The sequence below is a fragment of the Tamandua tetradactyla genome, chromosome 17 (genome assembly GCF_023851605.1).
Source record: "Tamandua tetradactyla isolate mTamTet1 chromosome 17, mTamTet1.pri, whole genome shotgun sequence".
NCBI classification, from domain to species: Eukaryota; Metazoa; Chordata; class Mammalia; order Pilosa; family Myrmecophagidae; genus Tamandua; species Tamandua tetradactyla.
The window spans coordinates 44560663-44587614 of NC_135343.1; the positions used below are offsets into that span (position 1 = coordinate 44560663).

Genomic DNA, 26952 nt, shown 5'->3' on the forward strand with positions numbered 1-26952 from the left:
CGCAGCCCGGGAAAGCGCCCGTCCGAATTTCCTAGTTGGCCCGGGGCGACAAGCGTGGCGGGAGGGCGCCAGCGGCAGCGGCCCGCCCGGGAGAGTGCACGTTCCCGGGGAGTCACGGGTTTGGAAGGGGCCTCCCCAACCCATCACCTTTCTCCGCGGCCTGGGGATTTCCGATCCAATTCTCTCAGTTGGTCCGGGGGGCCGCGCGTGGTGTGGGAGCCAGCCGCCGTGGTTTGAGGGGACTGCCTGTCCAATTCTCCCAGCTGGCCCGGGAAGGGGGAAGGGAGTGACTCCGGCCGCTTGCCGCCCCGCCCGGTGAAGCCTGCACCCCTCGGCGATCTCACCAGAGAGGCTTCTCTCAGCCAGCCAGCCGTTCCAGGATGGGGTACGCTGTCTTTTTTTATCTCTGTTGTGACTTTGGGAGCTGTTCTGTATCGTTTCTACTCCCCTAGTAGCTGTCCTGGAGAAGAAACTAAGATCCGCGCGTCTTACTAAGCTGCCATCTTCTCTGGAAGTCCCCCACTGTAGTCTTATAACACGTTTTAAAGTAAGGAGGCAGGGCGGGCCACAGTGGTTCAGCAGGTAAGAATGTTTGCCTGCCATGCCCGAGGACCCAGGTTCGATTCCCGGTGCCTGCCCATGTGGAAAAAAAAAAAAAAAAGAGTAAAGTAAGGAGGTATGAGTCCTCTAATTTCATTCTACTTTTTTCAAGATGTTTTTATCTATTCAAAGCCCCTTATCCTTCTAAATAAATTTGATAATGAGCTTTTCCATTTCTGCAAAAAAAAGAAAGTCTCTTGGTAGATCAAGTTGGAAAGATTGACATCTTAATGACTTTTACCCTTCCAGTCCTTCCATTTATTTGGGCCTTCTTTGACTTGTTTTAGCAATGTTTTATATATATATATTTTTAATATAGGTCCTTTATATCCTTGGTTAAATTTATTCCTAGATATTTCATTCTTTTAGTTATTTTGTAAATGGATTTTTTTTCTTGATTTCCTCCTTGGATCACTCATTACAGGGTACAGAAACATTATCGTTTTTTGCATGTTTATTTTGATTCCTGCCACTTTGCTGAACTTGTTTTTTAGTGCTAGTAGCTTTGTTTTATATTGTTCAGGATATTCTAAATATAGGCTCATGGTCAACTGCAAATAAAGTTTAACTTCTTCCTTTCTGATTTGGATGTCTTTTATTTCTTTTTCTTGTCAAATTGTTCTAGCTAGAACTTCTAGCACAATGCTGAATAACAGTGACGACAGTGGGCATCCTCTTGTTCCTGATCTTAGAAGGAAAGGTTTCAATCTCTCATCATTGAGTATGATGTTAGCTGTGAGTTTTCATATATGCCTTTAATTATGTTAAGGAATTTTCCATCAAGTCCTACCTCTTGAAGAGTTTTTATCAAGAAAGGATGCTGGATTTTGTCAAATGCCTTTTCTGCGTCAATAGAGATGATTGTATGTGTTTTTTCTTTCGATTTGTTAATGATGTATTACATTTATTGATTTTCTTGTGTTTAACCACCCTTGCATTCCTGCAATAAAACCCACTTGGTTATGGGCGTAATTCTTTTAATATGCTGTGGGATTCGATTTGCAAGTATTTTGCATCTATATTCATTGAAGAGATTGGTCTGTAATTTTCTTTTCTTGTAGTATCTTTATCAGGCTTCCGTTATTAGGGTGATGTTGGCTTCACAGAATAAGCTAGGTAGTGTTCCCTCCTCCTCAATTTTTTAGAAGAGTTTCAGGATGGGTATTAATTCTTCTTGTAATAATATGCAGAATTCACCTGTGATGCCACCAGGTCATGGGTTTTTCTTTATTGGGAAGTTTTTGATGACCAACTCAATCTCTTCACTTGCGATTAGTTTGTTGAGGCCTTCAATTTCTTCTTTTTTTTTTAATTTTTTTAAAAATTTTTTTATTAATCAAAAAAAAAAGAAAAGAAATTAACACAACATTTAGGAATTATTCCATTCTACAAATGCACTCAGTAATTCTTAGTATCCTCACATAGATGTATGATCATCATTTCTTAGTACATTTGCATCGATTTAGGAAAAGAACTAGCAAAACAGCAGAAAAAGATATAGAATGTTAATATAGAGAAGAGAATTAAAATAATAATACTAATAAAATATATATATATATAAAAAGGAAAAAGAAAAAACAAAAACAAAAGATACAAACACACAAACAAACAAACAAACAAAAAACCATATTTCAGGTGCAGCTTCATTCAGTGTTCCAACATAGTTACATTACACTTAGGTATTATTGTGCTGTCCATTTTTGAGTTTTTGTATCTAGTCCTGTTGCACAGTCTGTATCCCTTCAGCTCCAATTACCCACTATCTTACCCTGTTTCTAACTCCTGCTGGTCTCTGTTACCAATGATATATTCCAAGCTGATTCTTGAATGTCGGTTCACATCAGTGGGAACTTACAGTATTTGTCCTTTAGTTTTGGGCTAGACTCACTCAGCATAATGTTCTCTAGGTCCATCCATGTTACTACATGCTTCATAAGTTTAGTCTGTCTTAAAGCTGCATAATATTCCATCGTAGGTATACGCCACAGTTTGTTTAGCCACTCGTCTGTTGATGAACATTTTGGCTGTTTCCATCTCTTTGCAATTGTAGATAATGCTGCTATAAACACTGGTGTGCAAATGTCCGTCTGTGTCTTTGCCCTTAAGTCCTTTGAGTAGATACCTAGCAGTGGTATTGCTGGGTCGTAATCCATTCTGCCATTCTATGTCTTTTGATTGGGAAATTCAGTCCATTAACTTTTAGTATTATTACTGTTTGGATAATATTTTCCTCTACCATTTTGGCTTTTGTATTATATATATCATATCTGATTTTCCTTCTTTCTACACTTTACTCCATACCTCTCTCTCCTGTCTTTTCGTATCTGACTCTAGTGCTCCCTTTAGTATTTCTTGCAGAGCTGGTCTCTTGGTCACAAATTCTCTCAGTGACTTTTTGGCTATAAATGTTTTAATTTCTCCTTCATTTTTGAAGGACAATTTTGCTGGATATAGGAGTCTTGGTTGGCAGTTTTTCTCTTTTAGTAATTTAAATATATCATCCCACTGTCTTCTAGCTTCCATGGTTTCTGCTGAGAAATCTACACATAGTCTTATTGGGTTTCCCTTGTATGTGACAGATTGTTTTTCTCTTGCTGCTTTCAAGATCCTCTCTTTCTCTTTGACCTCTGACATTCTAACTAGTAAGTGTCTTGGAGAACGCCTATTTGGGTCTATTCTCTTTGGGGTGCGCTGCACTTCTTGGATCTGCAAATTTAGGTCTTTCATAAGAGTTGGGAAATTTTCAGTGATAATTTCTTCCATTAGTTTTTCTCCTCCTTTTCCCTTCTCTTCTCCTTCTGGGACACCCACAACACGTATATTTGTGCGCTTCATATTGTCATTCAGTTCCCTGATCCCCTGCTCAAGTTTTTCCATTCTTTTCCCTATACTTTCTGTTTCTTTTTGGAATTCAGATGTTCCACCCTCCAGTTCACTAATTGTAGCTTCTGTCTCTTTAGATACCTACCATTGTAGGTATCCATTGTTTTTTCCATTTTTTCTTCTTTGTCCTTCACTCCCATAAGTTCTGTGATTTGTTTTTTCAGATTTTCTGTTCCTTCTTTTTGTTCAGCCCATGTCTTCTTCATGTCCTCCCTCAATTTATTGATTTGGTTTTTGAAGAGTTTTTCCATTTCTGTTCTTATATTCAGCATTAGTTGTCTCAGCTCCTGTATCTCATTTGAACTATTGGTTTGTTCCTTTGACTGGGCCATATCTTCAATTTTCCGAGCGTCATCCATTATTTTCTGCTGGTGTCTGGGCATTTGATCAGATTTCCCTGGGTGTGGGACCCAGCTGGTTGAAAGGTTTTTCTGTGAAATCTCTGGGCTCTGTTTTTCTTTTCCTGCCCAGTAGGTGGCGCTCGTGGCGCTCGTCTGTCTGCACGGCAGTCGGCCCGGGAAACCACGCGTGGAGGCGGGGGTCGCTGGCCGCTGCGGCTTGGGAGAGTGCCGGTTCTAATTGCCCAGCTGGCCCGAAACGCCAAGCGTGACGGGAGGGCCCCGCTATCCAATGTTCCCAGTCAGACCGGGGAGCCATGTGCGTGGAGGGGACCCCAGTCACCAGCCGCCCCGGCCGGGAAAATGCGCACCCCTCGGGTATCTCACCGCAGCAGATTCTCCCTGCCTGTTCAGCTGTTCCAGAATGGGGTATGCTGTCTTTTTGGTCTCTGTCGTGACTCCGGGAGCTGTTTCGTATTGTTTCTGTTTCTTTAGTTGCTTTTCTGGAGGAGGAACTAAGACCCGCGCGTCTTACTAAGCCGCCATCTTCTCCGGAAGTCTTCAATTTCTTCTTGAAACAGAGTAGATTATTTGTGTGTTTCTAGAAAATTGTCCATTTCATCTATGTTGTCTAATTTGTTGATACACAGTAGTTCAGAGGATCCTCTTATGGTCTCTTTTATTTCTGGGGTCAGTGCTAATGACCCCTCCTTCCATTTCTGCTTTTATTTACTTGTATCTTCTCTCTTTTTGTCTTTGCCAGTCTAGCTAAGGGTTTGTCAATTTTATCTATCTTCTCAAAGAACCAGTTTTTGGTTTCATTAGCTCCTTCTATTGTTTTTTGTTTTCAATTTCATTTATCTCCATTCTAATCTTTGTTATTTCTTTCCTTCTGCTTGCTTTGGAATCAGTCTCCTGTTCTTTCTCTAGTTTCCCCAGGTGTTCAGTTAGGTTTGATTTTAGCCCTTTCTTCCTTTTTAATGTAGGGGTTTAGGGCTATAAATTTCATTTTCAGCCCTCCCTTCACTGCATTCTTAAGTTTTGTTATATTTTGTTTATATTTTATAATATAAAATGTTATATTTTCATTTTCATTCACCTCAAGATATTTCCTAATTTCATTTCTGATTTCTTCTTTAACTCATTGGTCATTTTAAGAGTATGTTATTTATTTTCTACATATTTGTGAATTTTCACTTTCTCACTGTTACTGATTTCTAGCTTAATCCCGTTGTGGTTGGAGAATATACCTTGCATGATTTTAGTATTTTTTAGTTTATTGAAACTTGTTTTGTTACCCAACATATGGGCTATCCTGAAAAATAAACCATGTGCACTTGGGAAAAATGTGCATTGTATTTCTGCTGGGTACAGGGTTAAGTCTAGTTGGTTTAGTGTATCATTGAAGTCCTGTACTTCTTTGTTGATCTTCTGACTAGATGTTCTATCTATTATTGACAGTGGTATGTTAAAGTCTCCTACCATTAATGTAGAACTGTCAATTTCTCCCTTCAAATCTGTCAGTATCACTTCATATATTTTGGGGCTCTGCGTTAGGTATATACCTATTTACAACTATTGCATCCTTCTGTTGAATTATTCCTTTTCACTATGTAATGAACACCTTTGTCCCTCATTACTGTTTTTGATATAAAGTCTATTTTATCCGACATTGTGTTGGTTTGAAAGGATGTATGGACCCTAGAAAAGCCATGGTTTAATCAAAATCCCATTTCGTAAAGGCGGAATAATCCCTATTCAATACTGTATGTTTGAAACTATAATCAGATCACCTCCCTGGAGAAGTGATTTAATCAAGAGTGATTGTTAAACTGGATTAGGTGACGACATGTCTCCACCCATTTGCATGGGTCTTGATAAGTTTCTGGAGTCCTATAAAAGAGGAAACATTTTGGAGAATAAAGGAGATTCAGAGAGAGTAGAGAATTCTGCAGCACCATGAAGCAGAGAGTCCATCAGCCAGCGCTTTGGAGATGAAGAAGGAAAATCCCTCCCTGGGAGCTTCATGAAACAGGAAGCCAGGAGAGAAAAATAGCAGATGATGCTATGCTCGCCATCTGCCCTTCCAGCCGAGGGAGAAACCATGACTGTGTTGACCATGTGCCTTCTTGGATAAGAGAGAAACCCTGAACTTCAATGGCCTTCTTGAGCCAAGATATCTTTCCCTGGATGCCTTTGATTGGACATCTCTATAGACTCATTTTAATTGGGACATTTTCTCGGCCTTAGAACTGTAAACTAGCAACTCACTAAATTCCTCTTTTTAAAAGTCATCCCATTTCTGGTATATTGCATTCTGGCAGCTAGAAACTAGAACAGATTTTAATACAAGTATATACTTGCATGGTATATATTTTTGCATCTTTTCACATCAACCTACTTATATTTTTTTACTTCAAGGTGAGTTTCTCACAGACACCATATAGCTGTGTCATGCTTTTTTAATCCATTCTTCCAATCTCTGCCTTTTGACTGAAGAGTTTAAGTCACTTACATTTGAAGTCATTACTGATAATACAGGTCTTTCTTCTACCATTTTGCTATTTAGCCTTTATAATTCTTACACCTTGCTTTTCCCTCTTGTGTTGTATCATACTGAGTGACTTCTCATTTTTATCTGGATATATTTTTCATCCACGTTACCACAGGGTTAACATTTAACATTCTAAATATATAACAGTCATATTTGGCTTAATACCAAATTAACTTCAATAGCAGGCACATATACTCTGCCTATTCCCCTCTGTCCCCCACCACTTTTTGTATTTGTTGTTACTTATATCTCTGCACATTGTTTGTTCAAAAACAGATTTATTATTACTTTTTATGCATTTGTATTTTAGCACCTATAGGAAGTAAGAAGTGGAGTTACAAAACAAACAATACAATACAGTAATACTAGCATTTATATAATTATCCAAATGGTTACCTGTACTTCAGGTCTTTATATACGCTACTATAAACAACTGCCTGATGTCCTTTTGTTTCAGTCTGAAGAATTCCCTTTGGCATTACTAATAGGGCAGGTCTAGTGGTGATGTACTCCCTCAGCCTTTGTTAATCTGAGAATGTCAATCTTTCCCTCATTTTTTAAAAGAAAGTCTCGTTGGATATAAAATTCTTGGCTGGTAGTTGTTTTCCTTCAGCACTTGAAGTATTTCAACTCATTGCCTTCTTGCCTCCATGGATTTGGATGAGAAATTAGTACTCAATCTAATTAGAACTCCTTTATATGTAACATGTTGCTTTTCTCTTTCAGCTTTCAGAATTTTCTCCTTGTCTTTTGTACTTGATAGTGTAATCAATATATGACAAGGTGTATTTTTGGCGTTTGGTTCTCTGAGTTTCTTGGATGTACATACCCATGTCTTTTGCTGAGTTTGGCAAATTTTCTGTCATTATTTCTGCGTCTATTCCTTCTGTCCCTTTCTCTCCTTCTAGACCCTGATAATATGTATAATGGTGTGCTTGATGATATCCCATAGCTGTCTTAGGCTGTTTTCACTTTTAATATTTCTTTTTTCTCTCTGTTCCTTAGCCAGACTCATTTCAAATGTCATGTCTTCATGTTCACTGATTCTTTCTTCTCAGCTCCAATCTGCTTTTGAAACCCTCCTGGGCATTTTTCATTTCCATTACTGTGTTTTTCAATTCCAGGAGTTCTATTTGGTTCCTTTCTAAAATTTCTATCTTTTTACTTAAATTGTCAAATTGTTCATTTACTGTTTTCCTGATATTCTTTAGTTCTTTCTCTGTACATTCCTTCATCAACTTGAGCATTTTTAAGATTTTTTAAAAGGCTTTGTCTGGCACCTTCCTCACCAAAAGGGGAAAAATAAATGTAACCAAATAAGGCGTCAGTGGCTAAGAGAATCCAAATAGAGTTGAGAGACTATTCTGTAGGCTATTCTTATGCAAGCTTTAACTAGATGTTGCTAATTATCATGTTTTGCCAACCTCCAACCAAACACCATTCCTGTTCATTCTAAAGAACACCAAGAGCTCTAGCTGAGATTCTACAAAAATTTCACATACTAAAATTACTTTCCAGAAACCTACAACCTCCAAATGGGTTCCTAGGCCAGATAAATCCTGAAACCCAGAGAGCCAGCCTCTCTAAGAATGCCAACTAGTTCTATCCCCCATCTCATACTGTCGCCACCCCTTTTCAACACAAAAAAGTTAGAAAAGGCACAGCCCAAATATACCTAAAGATTGAGAGAAGGATCAAAGGAGAAGGGGGAGTTATAATAGCGAATATAGGATTTAACAAATGAATATGACTGCTGAAGCATTATATTGATATTTCTTTTGTTCTCCAGTATCCAGGAGTAGCTAGAAGGAAAAACTTAAAATTGTGGAACAGTAACCCATACTAAACTCTGAAATCTGTTCTATAACTACTTGTTACAATGTTCTTTCAAATTTATTGCTTTTTTTGTATATGTTACATTTCATAATAGAAAATGTTTAAAAAATAAAAGGCTTTGTTTGGTATGTCCACTTTCTTGTTTTCTTCACTGGTGCTTTCTGTATTTTTAACCTCCTTCTTTGGTTGGGCCATCATTTCCTGTATCTTTGTCTTTACTCTTTTGTTGCACACTGTAGAGTTTAATATTTAAAAATGTTAACTCTGGGATTTACTCCTTGAGATGTATGTTTCTTGGTTTTGTAACCAGCTGGTGATTAGACAGAGATTTTCTTGAGCTTCAGCCCTTCTATCAGGAAGGTCTGCCCAAAGCAAATGCAGTGTGGAGGGGTTTCCCTTTCTTTTTGGGCCTCTGTCTTCTCCTGGGCTTTTGCTTGTTAATTGCTCCCGTTTACAGGAGTTTGGTTGTTCCTTCTGTTTCCCAGGAGACAGACTTCTTGCTCCCAGGTATTTGATACTGGCAGAATTTTGTCCCAGACTATCCACCTCTATGTAGTTTTTTCATATTCAATGCCTCATGCTGCTTTTGCCTGGAGGGCAAATTCTGGGAGAAGGGTCACTGTGGAGAGGACTGTCCCCAGCCAGTCTTTCCCAGACAAACACAAAGAGGGCACAGACTGGCTCCAAAGAGCCCTGGGGAGAAGATCAGGAAGGGCTTCAAAAGCTTCTCCAACAGTTTCCTAAAGCTGAGCTTTCCTGGCCTGCCCAGCAAATGCAGTTCTTCAGCTGGTCCCTGCAGCCTGGCGGAAGCCTTGCATCTTTAAATCTCTGCTGCTTCTGCCCTTGTCTGGGAAAAGCTGAAACAATGGCTACCCTTAGAACCGGGAACGAGCAATACAAATTCAATAAGCAAAAGCCATGATTAGTGATTGGCTCTGCCCATTGCTGTTCTTGGGATGAGAATTTTTATGCCCCTTTCTGGGAGGACTGAATCCTGTAGCTCCCTACTCTGCTATCTCCCTAGAAATTTCCTCCCCACTTCTTTCTTAAGAGACTGACAGTAAAATATTACAGGTGTTGAATTACATGAATATCATTAGCTTCCACTTCTTTCTTTACCTGTCTGTTAAAATCCTCTTCATTCTCCATCCACATGTATTCTGCAAATGGGTTTTCCTTCTCATCGTGCCCATTTACCCCCTGGTCCTCTTTGGATTTTACACTGGGTGATGTACTTGCCACACTGGATCCATTCATTATGACAGGACCTAAACAGGAGCAAAAAGAAATGAAATGAAAACAAGGATAAAAGGAACACAAACCTACAACATCCAGATTTTCTAGAAGCTTCTTATGTTCTGAGTCAGAAATTTTAACTACAGGTGAACAGAAACGGCTGTTCTGTTAACTATCATTAAACCAACCATATCCTACAGTTATCAACATACAGATACAGATACACAAGTCTTTAAAAAAAAAAAGACATTAAAAAAAATTTCTGGGCTCAGTTAGTCTCCCTAGGCAAGGAGAAATCTTCCCATACTAAATTCCTATAGGTCCTACAGCCTAATCAAGGTCATTATGACTTTCTTAACACTAAAAGGTAAAGAGGAAATGCATTCTGTTTTTCTTTTTTTTATTGACAAACCAAAGCAACATACAAACACGAACATTCTTAATATACAAACATTCCATTCATGGTGTACAATCAATGGCTCACCAATATCATCACACAGTAATATATTTATCACCATGATCATTTTTTAGAACATTTGCATCACTCCAGAAAAAGAAATAAAAAGAAAAAACTCATACATACCATACCCCTTGCCCCACCCTCTCACTGACCACTAGTATTTCCATCTACCCAATATAGGAAATGCATTCTTAAAGAACACTGTAAGCAATTACTTCTTATTCTAATTCTCAAACTCTGGTTTTCTTTAAAACATATTTTAATATAATACATGTTCATTGAATTGATAAGCAATAGGGAGGGAAAAAAAAGTCACCAGTTGTCCAACCACGCAGCATTAAGAACATTTAACCATACGGTGCTTATAATCTTCCTGACTTCCCCTATGTGTAGGCAGATACATATACACACAATTCCCCTAGCATCCATTTTTACAGTAACAGGATCATGCGATATGTGATGCGCATCATTTGCTTTTTCTTTCTCTGCTAATATGCCATACTGTCTGTTGGGGTGTTTCCAGTGTTTGTTTCATAAAAGCTGTATGAATTTCTTGTGTTCATTTTCACCAACGGTTTCCTTAGGAAAACTCCTAGAAATAGAACTGCTAAAATAGAGTGTAAGTTCATCTGTTTTAAAAGGCTAGTGATTTACATTGCCTTCCCCACTACGTGGGACATGACCTCCAGATATGAAAGTCTCCCTGGTGACGTGGGAGATGACTCCCAGGGATGAATCCGGCCCTGGCACTGTGGGATCAACAATTCCATCCGGACCAAAAGAGGAAAAAGAAGTGTAACTAATAAAGTATTAGTGGCAGATCCTGAGTTCAAATAGATTCTAGAGGCTACTGTGGAGGTTGCTCTTACACAAGCTTCAGGTAGACTTGCTACCTATCATAACCTGCCAAACCCCCAACCAGGACCATTTCAGCCAATCCTAAAGAACACCTAGGGCAATACTGCCCTAAGATTCCACAAGGGTTCCATGTACTAGAGTAACTTTCCAGAAACCTACAACCTCCAGATGGGTCCCTGGCCCAGATAAGTCCTAAAACCTAGCCCAGCCTCTCCAGAACATCAGATAGTTCCATCTCGCTACCCCATATTAGTGACAGACCCTTCCAATATGAAAAATTTAGAATTGCCATAGCCCAAACACCCCTAAAGAGAGGGATGGAAAGATCAAAGGTAACGGTGGAGTTATACAGAGAAGATAGGATTTAACAAATGAAAATGACTGCTGAATCATTAAATTGATAATTCTTTTAGCCTCCAGTATCTTAGAGCAGCTAGAAGTAAAAACCTAAAATTGTGGAATTGCAATCCATGTCAAACTCTGAAATATGTTCTACAACTAATTGTGGTGCTGTGCTTTGAAATTTATCGCTTTTTTGTATATGTGCTATTTTTCACAAAAAAGAAAGAAAAAAGTCGATTGTAGTGATAAAAAAATATTTAAAACTTCTAGTCTCCTATATTCTGGAGTAGCTAGAAGGAAAAATCTGAGAGGAGCATATGGTAGCCCATGTCAAACTCAGGGATTTGCCCTGTAACTATTTGTTGAAGAGGGCTTTGAAAGCTATTGTTTTTTATTTCTTTGCTTTGTATATATTTTATCACTATACAACTAAAAAATTACAAAAAAAGGCTATTGATTTACTGCCATGCTGTCCTAAGAATTTAAATCCCCACCAGTACCATGTAAGTTCCTATTTCCCTACATTCATGAGTAGTATTATTTTTTTTTAAAAAAAACAACATACAAACACAAAAATTCTTACTATATGATCATTCTATTCTTGGTATATAATCAGTAACTCACAATATCATCACATGGTTGTATATTCATCACCATGATCATTTCTTAGAACATTTTCATCAATTCAGAAAAAGAAATAAAAATAAATAAGAAAAAAACTCATATATATCATACCCCTTACCCCTCCTTCTCATTGACTACTATTTCCATCTACCCAATATATTTTAGCCTTTGTTTCCCCCATTTTTTTCTATACCCTTTACCACTTCCTTTCATTGATCACTAGCATTTCAATCTACTAAATTTATTTTAACATTTGTTCCCCCATTATTGATTTATTTTTAATCCATGTTTTACTCATCTGCCCATATCGTAGATCAAAGGAACATCAGACACAAGGTTTTCACAATCACGCAGTCACACTGCAAAACCTATATCATTATACAATCATCTTCAAGAAACATGGCTACTGGAACACAGCTCTACATTTTCAGGCAGTTCCCTCCAGCCTCTCCAATATACCTTAACTAAAAAGGTGATATCTATATAATACATAAGAATAACCTCCAGGATAACCTCTTGACTCTGAAATCTCTCAGCCATTGACACTTTATTTTGTCTCATTTCTCTCTTCCCCCTTTCAGTCGAGAAGGTTTTCTCAGTCCCTTGATGCTGAGTCCCAGTTCATCCTAGGATTTCTGTTCTACACTGCCAGGAGGGAAGGTTTACATCGCCTGGGAGTCATGTCCCACAAAGAGAAGGGGAGAGCAGTGAGTTTGCTTGTCATGTTGCCTGAGAGAGAGAGGCTACATCTGAGCAATAAAAGAGGTTCTCTGGGGGTGACTCTTTTTTTTTTTTTTTTAACATGGGCAGGCACCGGGAATCGAACCTGGGTCTCTGGCATGGCAGGTGAGAACTCTGCCTGCTGAGCCACCGTGGCCTGCCCTCTGGGGGTGACTCTTAAGCCTAATTTTAAGTAGGCTTAGCCTATCCTTTGCAGGGATAAGTTTCATATGAACAAACCCCAAGATTAAGGGCTCGCCCTATTGCTTTGGTTGTCCCCATTGCTTGTAAGAATATCAGGAATTCTCCACATGGGGAAGTTGGATTTTCCCTCCTGTGCTGGGTTGAAAGGATGTATGTCCCCTAGAAAAGCCATGTTTTAATCTAAATCCCATTTCATAAAGGCATAATAATCCCTATTCAATATTGTATGTTTGAAACTGTAATCAGATCATCTCCCTGGAGGTGTGATTTAATCATGAGGTTAATCATGATTAGATTATAATTATAATTTAATTTAGGCTGGATTAGGTGATGACATGTCTCTACCTATTTGGGTAGGTCTTGAAAAGAGGAAACATTTTGGAGAAAGAAAGAGATTCGGAGAAAGCAGAGAATGCTGCAGCACCACAAAGCAGAGTCCACAAGCCAGTGACCTTTGGAGATGAAGAAGGAAAACACCTCCTGGGGAGCTTCATGAAACCAGAAGCCAGGAGAGAAAGCTAGCAGATGACACCGTGTTCGCCATGTGCCCTTCCACTTGAGAGAAAGACCCTGAACTTCATCGTCCTTCTTGAACCAAGGTATCTTTCCCTGGATGCCTTTGATTGGACATTTCTGTAGACGTGTTTTAATTGGGACATTTTCTCAGCCTTAGAACTGTAAACTAGCAACTCGTTAAATTCCCCTTTTTTTAAAAGCCATTCCATTTCTGGTATTTCATTCTGGCAGCTAGCAAACCAAAACACCCTCTTTCTTGCTGTTCTAGTTTGCGAGCTGCCAGAATGCAACACACCAGAGGAGGATTGACTTTTAATAAAAGGGGATTTATCTAGTTAACCTATAGTTCTTCAGAGGAAAGGCAGCTAACTTTCAACTGAGGTTCTTTCTTATGTGGGAAGGCACAGGGTGATCTCTGCTGGCCTTCTCTCCAGGCCTCTGGGTTCCAACAACTTTCCCCAGGGTGATTTCTTTCTGCATCTCCAAAGGCCTGGGCTGAGCTGTGAGTGCTAAGATGAGGTATGCAGAGCTGTTTGGGCTGTGCTACCTTAAGCTCTCTCATTTAAGCACCAGCTAATTAAATCAAACATCATTCATTACAGCAAGCACACCTCTTAGCTGACTGCAGATGTAATGAGCAACAGATGAGGTTCACATACTATTGGCTCATGTCACAGCAACAGAACTAAGTGCCTTCACCTGGCCAAGCTGACAACTGAATCTAACTACCACACTCGCCATTCCCCTAAGGGGACTTTGCAAATACTTTTTTATTCACTATTCAAATCACCCTGGGATTTATCAGGGCATCACTCTGGACAAACCTACAAAATCTCACACTCTACTCAAGGTTCCATGTACTTATGGTGTTCAATTAAACTGTCCACATAAGTTATATTAGGAAATGCACTACTCAAAATATAAATTTTGTACCAAATAAACATTTTTGCTTTAGTCTCACACATAAGTTAAAGTTTTAAAATATGAGTTACCATCTATTTTCAATACCCTGCAATACTGACATTCCTTTGTTCTTCCTCATGCAAGAACATTTTTTAATTTGTACATTTAGTCACTACCATCGTACATTCTAGGCATTCCTAGATTATACCATCTCAGTCTTTATTGTCTATCTTTCCTTCTGATTTCATTTGTGACCCCAGCCCTCCTCCCTCTATCATTCTCACATTCAACTTCATTCAGTGTACTAACATTATTGTTTTATAGTTAGGTAGAATTGTGCTATCCATTTCTGAAATTTTACAATCAGTTCTGTTGTACAATCTGTATCCCTTCAGCTCAAATTACCCAATATCTACCCTATTTCTATCTCCTGATGGTCGCTGTTCTAAACTGAAATTCTCGAAGTTCATTCACTAATGCTAGTTCATATCAGTGAGACCATACAGTATTTGTTGTTTTGTTTCTAGCTAATCTCACTCTGCATAATGTCCTCAAGGTCCATCCATGTTGTTACACACTTTATAACCTTATTTTATCTTACAGCTGTATAATATTCCATCGTATGTATAAACCATAGCTTGTTTAGCCACTCATTTGTTGATGGACATTTTGGCTATTTCCATCTCTTGGCAGTTGTAAGTAATGCTGCTATAAATATTGGTGTGCAAATGTCTGTTTGTGTCTTTGTCTTCATGTCCTCTAAGTAGATACCTAGTAATGGTATTGCCAGATCATATGGCAATTCTATACTTAGCTTCCTGAGGAACCATCAAACTGCCTTTCATAGCGGTGGTACCATTTTACATTCCCACCAACACTGGATAAGTGTGCCTCTTTATGAGTATTATTTTTTTTAAACTATTGTCAATCTCATAAGAGAAAACTTGCATTTTATTGTTTTCATTTACATTTCTTTGATTTTTACTAAGGCTGAACATTTGAGATACATTTACCAGTCATTTATATTCTTAATTTGTAATTTTCTGGCTTGAGTACTGTGCTGGTTTGAAAGGATGTATGTCCCCTAGAAAAGCAAGGTTTTAATCAAAATCCCATTTCTTAAAGGCAGAATAATCCCTATTCAATATTATATGTTTGAAACTATAATCAGATCATCTCCCTGTAGATGTGATTTAATCAAGAGTGGTTGTTAAGCTGGATTAGGTGACAACATGTCTCCACCCACTTGCATGGGTCTTGATAAATTTCTGGAGCCCTATAAAAGAGGAAACATCTTGAAGAATGGAGGAGATTCAGAGACAGCAGAGAACAACAACATAGCCATGAGAAGCAGGGCATCCACAAGCCAGTACCTTTGGAGATGAAGAAGGAAAACGCCTTCCGGGTAGCTTCATGAAACAGGAAGCCAGGAGAGAAAGCTAGCAGATAATGCCTTGCTCGCCATGTGCCCTTCTAGCCGAGACAGAAACCATGACTGTGTTCACCATGTACCTTCTCAGATGTGAGAGAGACCCTGAACTTTATCAGCCTTCTTGAACCAAGGTATCTTTCCCTGGATACCTTTGATTGGACATTTCTATAGACTTGTTGTAACTGGGACATTATCTCAGCCTTAGAATTGTAAACTAGCAATGTATTAAATTCCCCTTTTTAAAAGCCCTTCTGTTTCTGGTATATTGCATTCCGACAGCTAGCAAACTAGAACAAGTATCTCATCCATTTTTCTATAAGGGTATATATTTTTTCTTATCTTTTGTAAGAATTTTATTATATTTGTCATAATGCTTATTTTCTGTGCTGATTTTTGCTGGTCTTTATTTTTGTCCATGGCTTTTTTGTCCACAGTGTATGTGTATGTGCATGTATGGCTTTTTAAAGTACATATATACTAAAAAAACATTTACTTCGACTTCCAAATTCATTTTATCGTGTTCTACTATAATCTAGATGGTCTTCTCCCTCTTCTTTATTTAAATCTTAACCATTCATCAAAACTGTTTCAATATTTACTGACCTCTTCCCTTCTCTAAGATATTATATCTAGTGAGTACAGTTAATAGTAGTTAATTGTTTTGCTTCATATGCATAGCTTTTCTCCTTCCAACTAGGTTCTCAATTCTAGAACAATAAGTTCAAGGTTTATATTACAGATTCTGTTACTCACCACAATATTAGCTACCCTATAAATGACTGAGTTCAGTTGTGCTTAGGCCATCATTGGTCTTTAACCCATCTTGCCTCCCTTCTGGGGTTTCTTTAAGCTTCCTTTAACAAATCATTTCCCCATTCATTTCCATCTTGGTAATAATCAAGAAAAATTCTTCGGTGCTCTTAAGTATAATAAGACATTTTTTTCTTAACACCTTCAAAAGTTTTTGCAATTATCTAACTTGTTATGGACATTAGAAGATCTAATCTACTAAAAAGGCAAAGTAGAATTGTGAACAGTAAAAAAGAGATATAAAACAACTCACTTATAGTCCAGAAAGAATTTCATTGAAAAAAGAACCCATTTAATTCACTGTAGGTCTAAACGGGGTACCTAATATAAAATATATCTGTTTAATATATTTAAAAAAAAAAGAATTCAATCTTTATTCAAAATACTGCTCCACAAAAATTTCACAAAGCTAGAGAAGGGAGGAAATCAATTTTTTATTTTTATCACTTGCATTTACAGCATAACCAGTCTGCTTTAAACACCAGAGAAACTATGTGAGTAAGTGGGACACTGCTAAGCACGGAGACTCTTGAAGGTCCTTGTCCTAGCTGGGTAGCAGGTTATACTGTATCATATTTCCAAAGACTTATTTGGCAGTTGTTTACAACCAGCACAGTGATTTTGTCCCATCAATAGAGAAATCACCTGCAGAGAGCCAGAGCTCAGTTTTTAAAAATATCTACCTTCACCAGAAAAATAAATCCTGAGTGCACAGTTGTGAGAAAAAGGGAAGGCAGAGGAAGAAGGAACACAATAACCCTTCTAATTCAGGAGCAAGGCAGGATGCAGAAAGTCAACTGCAGGTGGAAAAGTCAACTGCAGGTTGTGCTTGTTTGTGAGAAAAGGAACGGAAAATTACTATAAACTCAACACAAGGATGTAACTGCACTTAATGCTAACACTTTAGAAAAGTTGAAAACACCGAGATTTAGGATTATCACAAATACTAGGAAAGTCTTTCTCTCATAGCAGGTTATAAGGTATTGGTTTCTATTTTATACCTTTCCACCTGTTCTCACACAATTGCAATAATTGGTTTCTCCAAACAGTAGCAACTCAACAACTTAATCTGTACAGTGTTTACCAGTTTATAAAAAAGTTTCACATATATGACTTAATTTGTGGCACGTAATCTATCCAACCTTACTTCAAAAAAAAAAAAAAAAAAAAAAAAAACCGCAGATAGTGCTATAGCAAGACCAAAGAAGGTACCAATGGTGAGGCTAAGCCACCTTTCTGAGTTCCTGGGTTAGTTCAAGAATAACATCGGTTTGTGGGCCAACCTGCTATGGGTAAACTGGTACTTAAAGTGCCCTTGACTTTAGTAGCTGGGTAGAAATGGGGAGATTTTTCTGGTGTTGGTAACACCTAAGTAAAGCACTTGGATGCTTTCAACTTAGGGAAGACACCCAGGTAAGAAAAGATTGGCACCCTTAAGTGCCCTTTCTGCTTCCAGAGTTTCATGTAACAATGTCTTTGTGTCTCAAGTTTTTCTTCAGTTTACACTCCACCATGCTTGCCCTGTGGAACACCATGTTCTCTAGTCATCCTGTCTTGCCCTTCAGTATTCATCATTTCACTTTATCCTCAACCATGCCAAGGCATATCATTGTGGAACTCTAGTGTAAAGGGGATAAAGAAAATACCCCTAGAGCATCCAGAGGTGGAGGAAAGCTTGGTTATCTAAAAAGGATCAAGAATCAGAATGGCTGCCATATTGTCAGTTATACTATAGAAAGACCCATGTGACAAAGAACTGAATCCCGCTAACAACTATGCAAGGGAGCTTAAAAGTACATCCTCCCCTAACCGAGCCTTCAGATGAGACAGCAGCTCCAAGTGGCAGCTTCACTGCAAGTCCTTGAGGCAGAGGCCCACAGCTAGGCCATTCTGGATTCTACAAAAACTGTGAGATAGTATATATTTGTTATTTGAAGCTGCGTAGTTTTAGGGTATATTGTTACACAGTAGTAGATAACTAATATAGGTACTCAATAAATACCAACAACTACCTATACTCACATAAACCACCAGTTGCCACAATATCTTTTATCTATCAAGAAGACAAATATGTAGAATTTGAAGTAGGTCATTGCTTAAGAAGCATTCCTTCAAGAATTATAACTCAACAGTAGATAGAGGAGTTAGTTTTTTCTGTGTCAAAACTGCATTATGGGGTGCATGGGTGGGTCAGTGGTAGAATGCTCACCTGCCACCCAGGTTCAATTTCCAGACTATGCATCACCACCCCACCACCACCCCCACCACGCACACATGCACAAATATATATATATATATATATATATATATATATATATATATATACACTACATTATGAAATCTGAGAACAATTTGAAACTTACTTTTCCCCATCCCCACCTTCCCTCTTATATACATGACAAACATACTGAAAATTCTCTAGAAAATGGAAAATAACAGTTATCATTTTGGCTGAAGACGGAAAAACACATAGCTCTGTTTATAGCCAAAACAGGGGTGCTAAGACCATCCAAGAATTTGTTTAGGTACTTTACCATGCACAGTCAACGGCATGTGTCTAAAATATTTGACTTGAAATAAGGACTTCTGTTTTCAGCCATAAAGAGCTCAGAACTTTAGAAGTATTTGAGATATTTCCAGAACACATGATTCATCAGTTCAATACTTTGCACACCTATGACTTTTAGACCCAACATGCGCATAGAAAAAGCTAGCTGTTCTTTGACCTTAAATGAAGTTTTTTGAAGGTATAAACTTCAAACTATTGTAGGACTGTGCCTACAGTAACAGCTCAAGTATGAAGAACACTCGGGGCTTTCAACTGAATTCCCTGGAAAAAGTCTACTGACCAGATGATATTAAAACTAGTCTTCAGTATTGCTTTCTATAGTTCCCTTAAGTGGTTAATAACATCTTTTAAATTAAATATTATGGATAACAGTTTTAAAATTGATTTTACTTCAAATACGCTGCCACTAGATTCTCTTTTCTCGGTTTTCTCTTTTCTCAGTTTCATCTTAGTATCTCAGGTCATCAGATCCACTCATTCATTAATATATCAGTGTCTATTTATGCTGGATATTGTGCCTGACAGGTGCTTTGACAGGGTACACAGTACTTTCCCTTAGTACTTAAATTTTTTCAGGATAGAGCCAACCAAATAATAAACAATTATGGCTCATGTTACAAGAGGGGGAAGTAAAGGTGTTATCAGAAACAACAGGGGAAACCAATCTAATCCAGGAGTGGGAGATGGGTAGGAAAGGTTTCCCTGAGCAAGCAACATTTTCATTAATACGTCAAGAATGACTACAAGTTAGCTAGCAATAGGGAAGAAAGCATGTGCAGACTCAGAGGCAGGAAGGAGGTCTCAGGAATTTAAAAAAGGATAGAAGTACATATAACTGGAGAGTAAAAGGAGAGCAAGTAGGAGAGGGATAAGAAAGAGAGATGAGGTAGGTAGGTGGGGACAGATCATGCAGGACCTGGAGTTCACATGAAGGATTTTGGATTCATCCTAAAATCAATTTAAGTCATTAAAAACACTCGCAGAAGCACCGTGACATGATTCCATTTATAGTTTGAGATCACTCAGGCTGCCATGTGGAAAATGGACTGAAAAGATCAAGAACGGATAATGAAGACGAGCTAATGAGAAATCAGTAAGGCAACTGATGCTCTGATCCAGATGAAAAAATGATGGGTGCTTGGAAAAGATAATGGCAGTAAGATGAAGAGAAGTAGGCAGATTCCAAGCTGTTTTAGGAGGTAATATCAATGGGTTTTTGTGAAGAACTGGACATGGAGAGAGAGGGTGAGAGAAATATCCAAGACAACTCTGGCACAGGCAACAGGGTAGATGGTAACATCATTCACTGAGCTGAGAAAAGTTCTATGAAGGGCAGACTTTTCTTGGATAGTGATGGGGATGGGATAAGAAAGAAAATGAGTTCTATTTCGGAAATGTTAAATTTCAGTGCCTCTCATACACTCACATAGTGATGTTAAGTAGTTTGGCTATATGAATGAAGAACAGGAGAGATCTGGCTAAATATAGAAATGTGGTAGTCATTCATATAATCTTTAACTGAAGTCATGGGACGAGATGATATTTCCAAGGGAGAAAAGGCCAAGTGAGATGGGAAGATGGTCCAAGGCCCAGTCGTGGCGTTTGTGAACATGTTTAAAAGTTGGGCAGAGGAAGAGGATGATCTAGAAAAGAAGACTGAGAAGGAGACACCAGAGAATTGAAAAGGAAACCAGAAAAGTGGTGTATCACAGAAGTCGAGGAAGACAGAATCCCAGTATAGTATGCTGAATGATAGCCCTCCCAAAAGAATTGTCCACGTCCTAATTCCCAGAACCCGTGAATGTTACCTAATTTGGAAAAAGTGTCTTTGAAGATGTAATTAATTGAAGGATCTTGAGACGAGGCGATCAACCAGGATTATCTGGGTGGACACTAAATCCAAAGATGACTATTTTTATAAGGAAAAAGCAGATAAGATTTGTGACAGAAGAGGAAACAATGTGACCATGGAGGCAGAGGATGGAGTGATGTGGTCACAAGGAATGCCAGTATGCCAGCAGCCACCAGATGCTTAAATAAGCAAGGAACTGATGCTCCCATAGAGCCTCCAGAAGGAGCGCTATAGCAGCCACAGAAAATTAATACACCCAAGTAAGGCAGGAATGTTGGAGACTGCTGAAAGGTCAAATAAGATGCAGTCTAAGGAGTGTCCACAGGATTTAGGACCACAGAGGTCTTTGATGACATCAGTGAGAACAGCTTCCATGAGAAGAAATGGTGAAAGTCAAATGGAAGTAGGATGAATTGCAGGTGATGGCAAGTATTATACAACTCTTGCAAGGAGTCCAATTGCTAAAGAAAACGACAGGAATGAATAGGAATTGGAGGTTGAAGAGAAGACCATGCAATCTATTTATCTTTAAGGACTGGAAAGTCTAAAGTATGTTTAAATGTTCCTAGAAAAGCTCCAGGAGAAAGGGAGAAGCTACAAATACAGGAGAAGAGAGAATAATTGATAGCGTAAAGCCATGGAAGGCAGAGGGAATATTTACTTTATTTTATCTTATTTAGTAGTTAATACATTCTTATGATTCAAAGTACAAATGGTGGGGATTCTTAATTGATAATAGTTTCACAGTGAGCATGAAATCAGAGCCGAGGGAGGAAGAGCATTGGGAGAGAGATTTTATTCATTACAAAGCCCATGAAACATCTTTAATCCAGGAAAGGAAACCTCACTTTCTGGAATATTTGTCCATTCCCCTCATTAAGTTTCTACTGTAATAGCCACTGGATAAACCTAACAAATTCTGACTTACTGACTTTCTTTTTGTTTCCTTTTCTAGTTTCTTACTGGGTCATATTTAATATAAAGTCGCATAAGCAATGCAAGAAACAATTCTATAAAGCCTTTTAAATGCATGTGGGACATATTTTAGTATTCCATGTTATACATTGCACTAAAATAGTTTCTGTCTTCCAGTTTTATCATCTCCTTTTACTAGGTAAATAAGCCCATTAGATTTTCTCCATCATTTGGTGGGGTGTAGAGGAGGAGAGGCAGAGGGAGTAGTAGCTTAGTTTTTTCTGGGGGGTGGGTTAGAAACGATATGTAGGATATGTATCTCTGAGAATCATCTTGTTCCCTGTATTTTCATTTCATTTGTTCACAGAGAGGTTGCACTGACAAACAGAAAATAAGGAAGCAGTCACTCTGCTAAGTTTTCCTATTATCAAAGTCAGCACAAATGCTCCATTAGTTATCTCCCATTTTAAGAAACTTACTTGCAAATAAAACATTGAATTACAAATAAACGCACAGTCTAAATTAAACCCAAGGCTACTAGGTTAGAAAGACAAAACAAATAGAACAAATTTCTTTTTGCTTAAAATGTGTCCTATCCCAACCTACAAATCTGCCCACTGATGAAATCTGAAAATTTGGATACAGACACACTGGGGATAATGACAGTATGGAACTTAATTATGGAGACAGCCTGGTTCCTGGAACAAAGCCAAGAAAGCAAAACAGACGCACATTCAAATAGGATTAAGAATGCATTTAGAAAGCAGTGAGAAGGTATATTCTAATTTAGTGGTTTTCAATCTCTGGAGAACATGAGAATCACTGAGGAGTTTTTTCACAACTACACCTTTCAGATATTCTGATCTGGTAGGTCTGAGCCAAGGCCCAACATCTGTATTTTTGCTTATGTGCTGGAGGTGATTCTAACTAAGACCAATTTCTCCAATCCAATGGCAAAGAATCCGTGGAGGACTCCAAATATTAATTACACTAATACTACATGAGTAATTTCCAGATGGTGTTCTACAAAACAGTAGAACTATTGAAACTGGAAGAAATTCGTACCATGGTTCCCAATAAAAATCAAGAGACCACGTGTTCATTTTATTTCATACGTTTTTAGAAAAACAAGAGGGATCGTTTGACATAGCAAAGAGGGAAGAGAAAAGCCAAGCAGCCTAAAAATATGTAATGAGGTACAGAAAACTTAATTCACTTAAAGTCTTTTCAAGAAGGGTACCATTTTGGGTAGAAGAAACTCTTTAAAAATTCATTTGGGGTAGAATACGAGTTTTGAAGGACAGTGTTGATTTTATGTTTAAGCTGCCAGGATGGAACTGAAATAGATTATGAATTGGGAAAGCATTTCAGAAAAATGTATCCAGACTGAGAGTTTACATACAAGAAACAATTTGTCCAAATATAAGGGAAGAAACTAAAATAAAATAAACATTCTTCTACCCAGTTCACTAATAGCTCTATTTTAATCTTCACAACAATCTCATGAGGTAGGCTCTGTTATTATCTTGGTTTTTCATATGACTTCCCAGCTGTTCAGATATTAAATACCTTGCCAAGAGTAAAACATAGCAAGTGTCAGAACTGGGGCTTTAACATATGTCTTTTTGACTCCAAAGATCTGCTCCTAGTCAACCTACAGTTTCATACTTCCTACTTTAGTTCCAGAAAGACTATTATAATATAAAACTCTGATTTTTCTCAAATACTGCAAAGTGGGGGGAGAACCATGCTGAACAAAAATGGTATTCAACAAAAGGACCAAGTTCTCTGGAAGGAAAATACAGACACGGTCATACCACATGCTAGCGTGATTAATAAATAAATTAGATTCCTTACTACAAACATATAAAGCTCCATTACTTTGAAGCTTGTAGGCACTCTTAGACTGAGAAAGCAGACTTCCAGATAGATATCTGCAATCCCTTATCCATAATTCTAAAATCCAAAAAGCTCTAAAAAATGTGGTGTCAAAATTCAATGAATAATTAAAACATGGCCTGAATTGATGTTAAGCTATGTATAGCCTTTACTTACAAAAGAGTAAATACTTTTGGCTTAAACAAAAAAAATTTTTTTTGCTCAAAAATATTAGCATATGAGATAAAGTTCCAGATGCACTGAGAGTACATAACATACAGAAAAAGCACCTATCTAAAATCCGAAAAACTGATTTTTTAATTTTTTAAATTTTTAATACTTTTTAAATTCTGATATTTTTAAAATTCTGAAATTCATCTAGCCCCAATGGTTTCAGAGAAGGACTTATGGGCATGTATTCCAAGATACTTAAAAAATTTTTCCAACAATGATTAGGTCATAGTTACTCAGTCTTTAGGATTTCATGAATCAGTGAATTTTTGAAACTATCTTCAGAACAACATAGGATTTTTTTTTTAAACCAAGTAAGGACGGTAAAATATCCTTATCAACGTAATTTTATAGAAGGACATCTTAACACCAAAAAATGCAGCAAGGCCCAAATTTCAATGCAAAGGACAATTCTTTAAATTAAGTAAGTTTAATTTTATGGCCCTTATTTGTCTTGTATCACCAAGGGCAGCTGAGAATTCACCTGGGCCCAATGATGGTTTATTCTGAGATACAAAGCCCAAGAGGCTGCATGAGTGTTAAAAAATACACAGCCCAAGGTTTCATCCTAGGAGATTATGACCCAGAAGGTCTGGAGGTGGGGCCTCCATCTATCTGTATCTGTATCTATATCTGTGTGTTGTGTGTGTATATATATATGCATATATATATATATATATAATTATATATATATATATAATTAAAAGCTCTTGGGTTGTTTTTGATATGGCCACAGTTGGAAACCACTGGTCTAGTCTACCATCCTTTTACCTTAGTCCCTTCTTCCTTGGGGGGCTCGGGGGAACAAAACAGCAATGTTTCCAAACAGAGAATCTGCCCCACCCACTGTTTGTGTTACCAGTTATTCCTCCAACAGTCTGTGCTGGACCAGCTGGTCAACTCAAAAGCTGAGGCTATTAACAGAGAAAGAATGGAAATTAGAGAGTTGACAGACAAGAAAAACCTGTAGAAGAAAAACTTCTCTATGAAAAGGTGTGGTCTCCATGAGTTTCCTTCTCTTCAATCCAAAGACCTATATATGATGCCTAAATTTAGAACAGGTATCTTTCACCAAATAATATTAGCAATAATTTAAATATATATGTATAGGTGTATAGTTCCAAATATTTCTTTACAGCTGCCTCCAGTATCCAGCTTTAACGCCACATTTATTATGAATTTCACCTTTAATCACTAAATCCCATTTGACTAGAATCTCCTGGTCTCTAAATTCTGCAATTTGATATGGAATTTCTCTCACTTGATACTTGTTTTAAAATTTTACACAGTAGGAGATTCCCTCCTTGCTAGGACTTCAATCATGAAACAAGAATTGTGTTACAGCACTGTGTACTGCTCTTACATGAATGCCACACTATGCTGGGAGCAGAAGATTGATTCGCTCGTGAGATGCTCCATAGACTCTGCACTTCTTACACTCCCAGACCAAACTTTCTTCTAGAATGAGATTTCTAGAATCTACTGCTAGTATGCAACAGTGATTCTCAAAATATAGTCCCCCAAACAGCAGCACCTGGGAACTTGCTAGAAATGCAAATACTCGGGCCCCATGCCAGACCAGCCAAATCAGAAGCTCCAGGGTGGGGCTCAGCAATGTGTGGTAACAAGCCCTCCAGGTAATTCTGAAGCAGGCTCGAATTTGAGAACTAATGACACACAGCTAGTAGAAAGTGTGATTCCTTCTTTAGGCTCAAACCAGGGATACTGTGAAATAAAGACATCCACTTAAAAGACAATCTCCTCACAATTCCCACCCTCAAGCCAATGTATTTTATTTGCATGAATTAAATAACAAGAAAACAAGCTACAATCAGAGATTGAGTCTGAAAAGCATACTTGTGGGGGAAGGAGGCAGTTTCCATTCAGCAGGACCTTCAACGTATTTTACATTCTTTTACATCTAAGGTTCTCAAAAAGGATCTTCACAATGATGAGTCTCAGACATCCTAGGAGTTCAGTAATAAAATAGCAATAGGGTCTGAATATACCAGACTTACCCTAGAGAAGTGGACTCTTTTGCTGTATTTAAGAACTGCATTCAGTGGGGAGTTTAAGTTTAGAAGTTTTTTCACCTCTATACTTCCAAGTTAATAGAATTAAACCATTCTATTTATTCCATTCCTCGAAGATGTCTAGGCAGGCAAAATTTTACTGCCTTACTTCCTGCTTTCAGCAGGGATAAAGCAGAGCCCTAGTAGGCACATATTGTATATCTGTGAGGCTGCAGAACTGAACAGTTATATTTGTTTAATATTAGAATAAAGTTCCTATAAACCATCAGGTGGTGAGCTTAATACCTCAGCACCAGCACCAAAGCCTCAGTAGGCTCAGTGACAAGATCTCACTAGATAATTACATTCTGCTCTGTTCGTGCTTATACTAAATCATTATGTTAAACAGTACTTCCCCTGAGATTACTGCATTTAAGAGGTGGGCAAGCTAAGTCTACAGTCTTCAAAATATCTACTTTCAAAAAGCAGATAAATCTCTTGCACCTGTTTCAGAGCACAAAGAAAGGAAGAGAGCCTTCTAATTATTTTATGTCGGCAGTTCAACACGTTAAACCAAACAAAAATAGCACAGTAAGAAAACCACCCTTCCAACATGAAAAATTTGGAATGGCCATAGCCCAAACACCCCTAGAGGGATGGAAAGATCAAAAGTGATGGTGGAGTTATACAGAGAACACAGGATTAACAAATGAATACGAATACTGAATCATTAAATTGATAACTCAGTCTCCAGTGTCTTAGAGGAGCTAGAAGTAAAAGCCCAAAATTGTGGAATTGTAACCCATGTCAAACTCTGAAATATGTTCTACAACTAATTGTGGTGCTGTGCTTTGAAATTTATTGCTTTTTTGTATATATGTTATTTTTCACAAAAATAAAAGAAAGAAAAAAGTCGATTGTGGTGATAAAAAAATTTTTAAGCCTTCTAGCTTCCTATGTTCTGGAGCAGCTAGAAGGAAAAATTGTATAGTAGCCCATGACAAACTCTGGGATCGGTCTTGTAACTTGTTAAAGAGTGCTTTGAAAGCTACTGCTTCTTTATTTCTTTGCTTTGTATATATGCTATACTATACAATGAAAAAGTAAAAAAAAAAAAAAAAAAGAAAAAGAAAACCAAAGACCAATTTTTGTGATACAAATATTTTGAATAAAACATGA

General features: G+C 37.9%; 1 protein-coding gene across 2 annotated transcripts in view; it reads right to left on the reverse strand.

The window, feature by feature from the left end:
- The window catches only part of PAIP2B (poly(A) binding protein interacting protein 2B), a 61069-nt gene that overhangs the window by 25636 nt on the left and 8481 nt on the right, over positions 1-26952 (reverse strand). For both annotated transcript variants that reach the window (XM_077134511.1, XM_077134510.1), the window contains exon 2: positions 9331-9479. In XM_077134511.1, the coding sequence (XP_076990626.1) occupies positions 9331-9468 (138 nt within the window). In that variant the 5' untranslated portion in view covers positions 9469-9479. The remainder of the gene's footprint in view (positions 1-9330; positions 9480-26952) is intronic.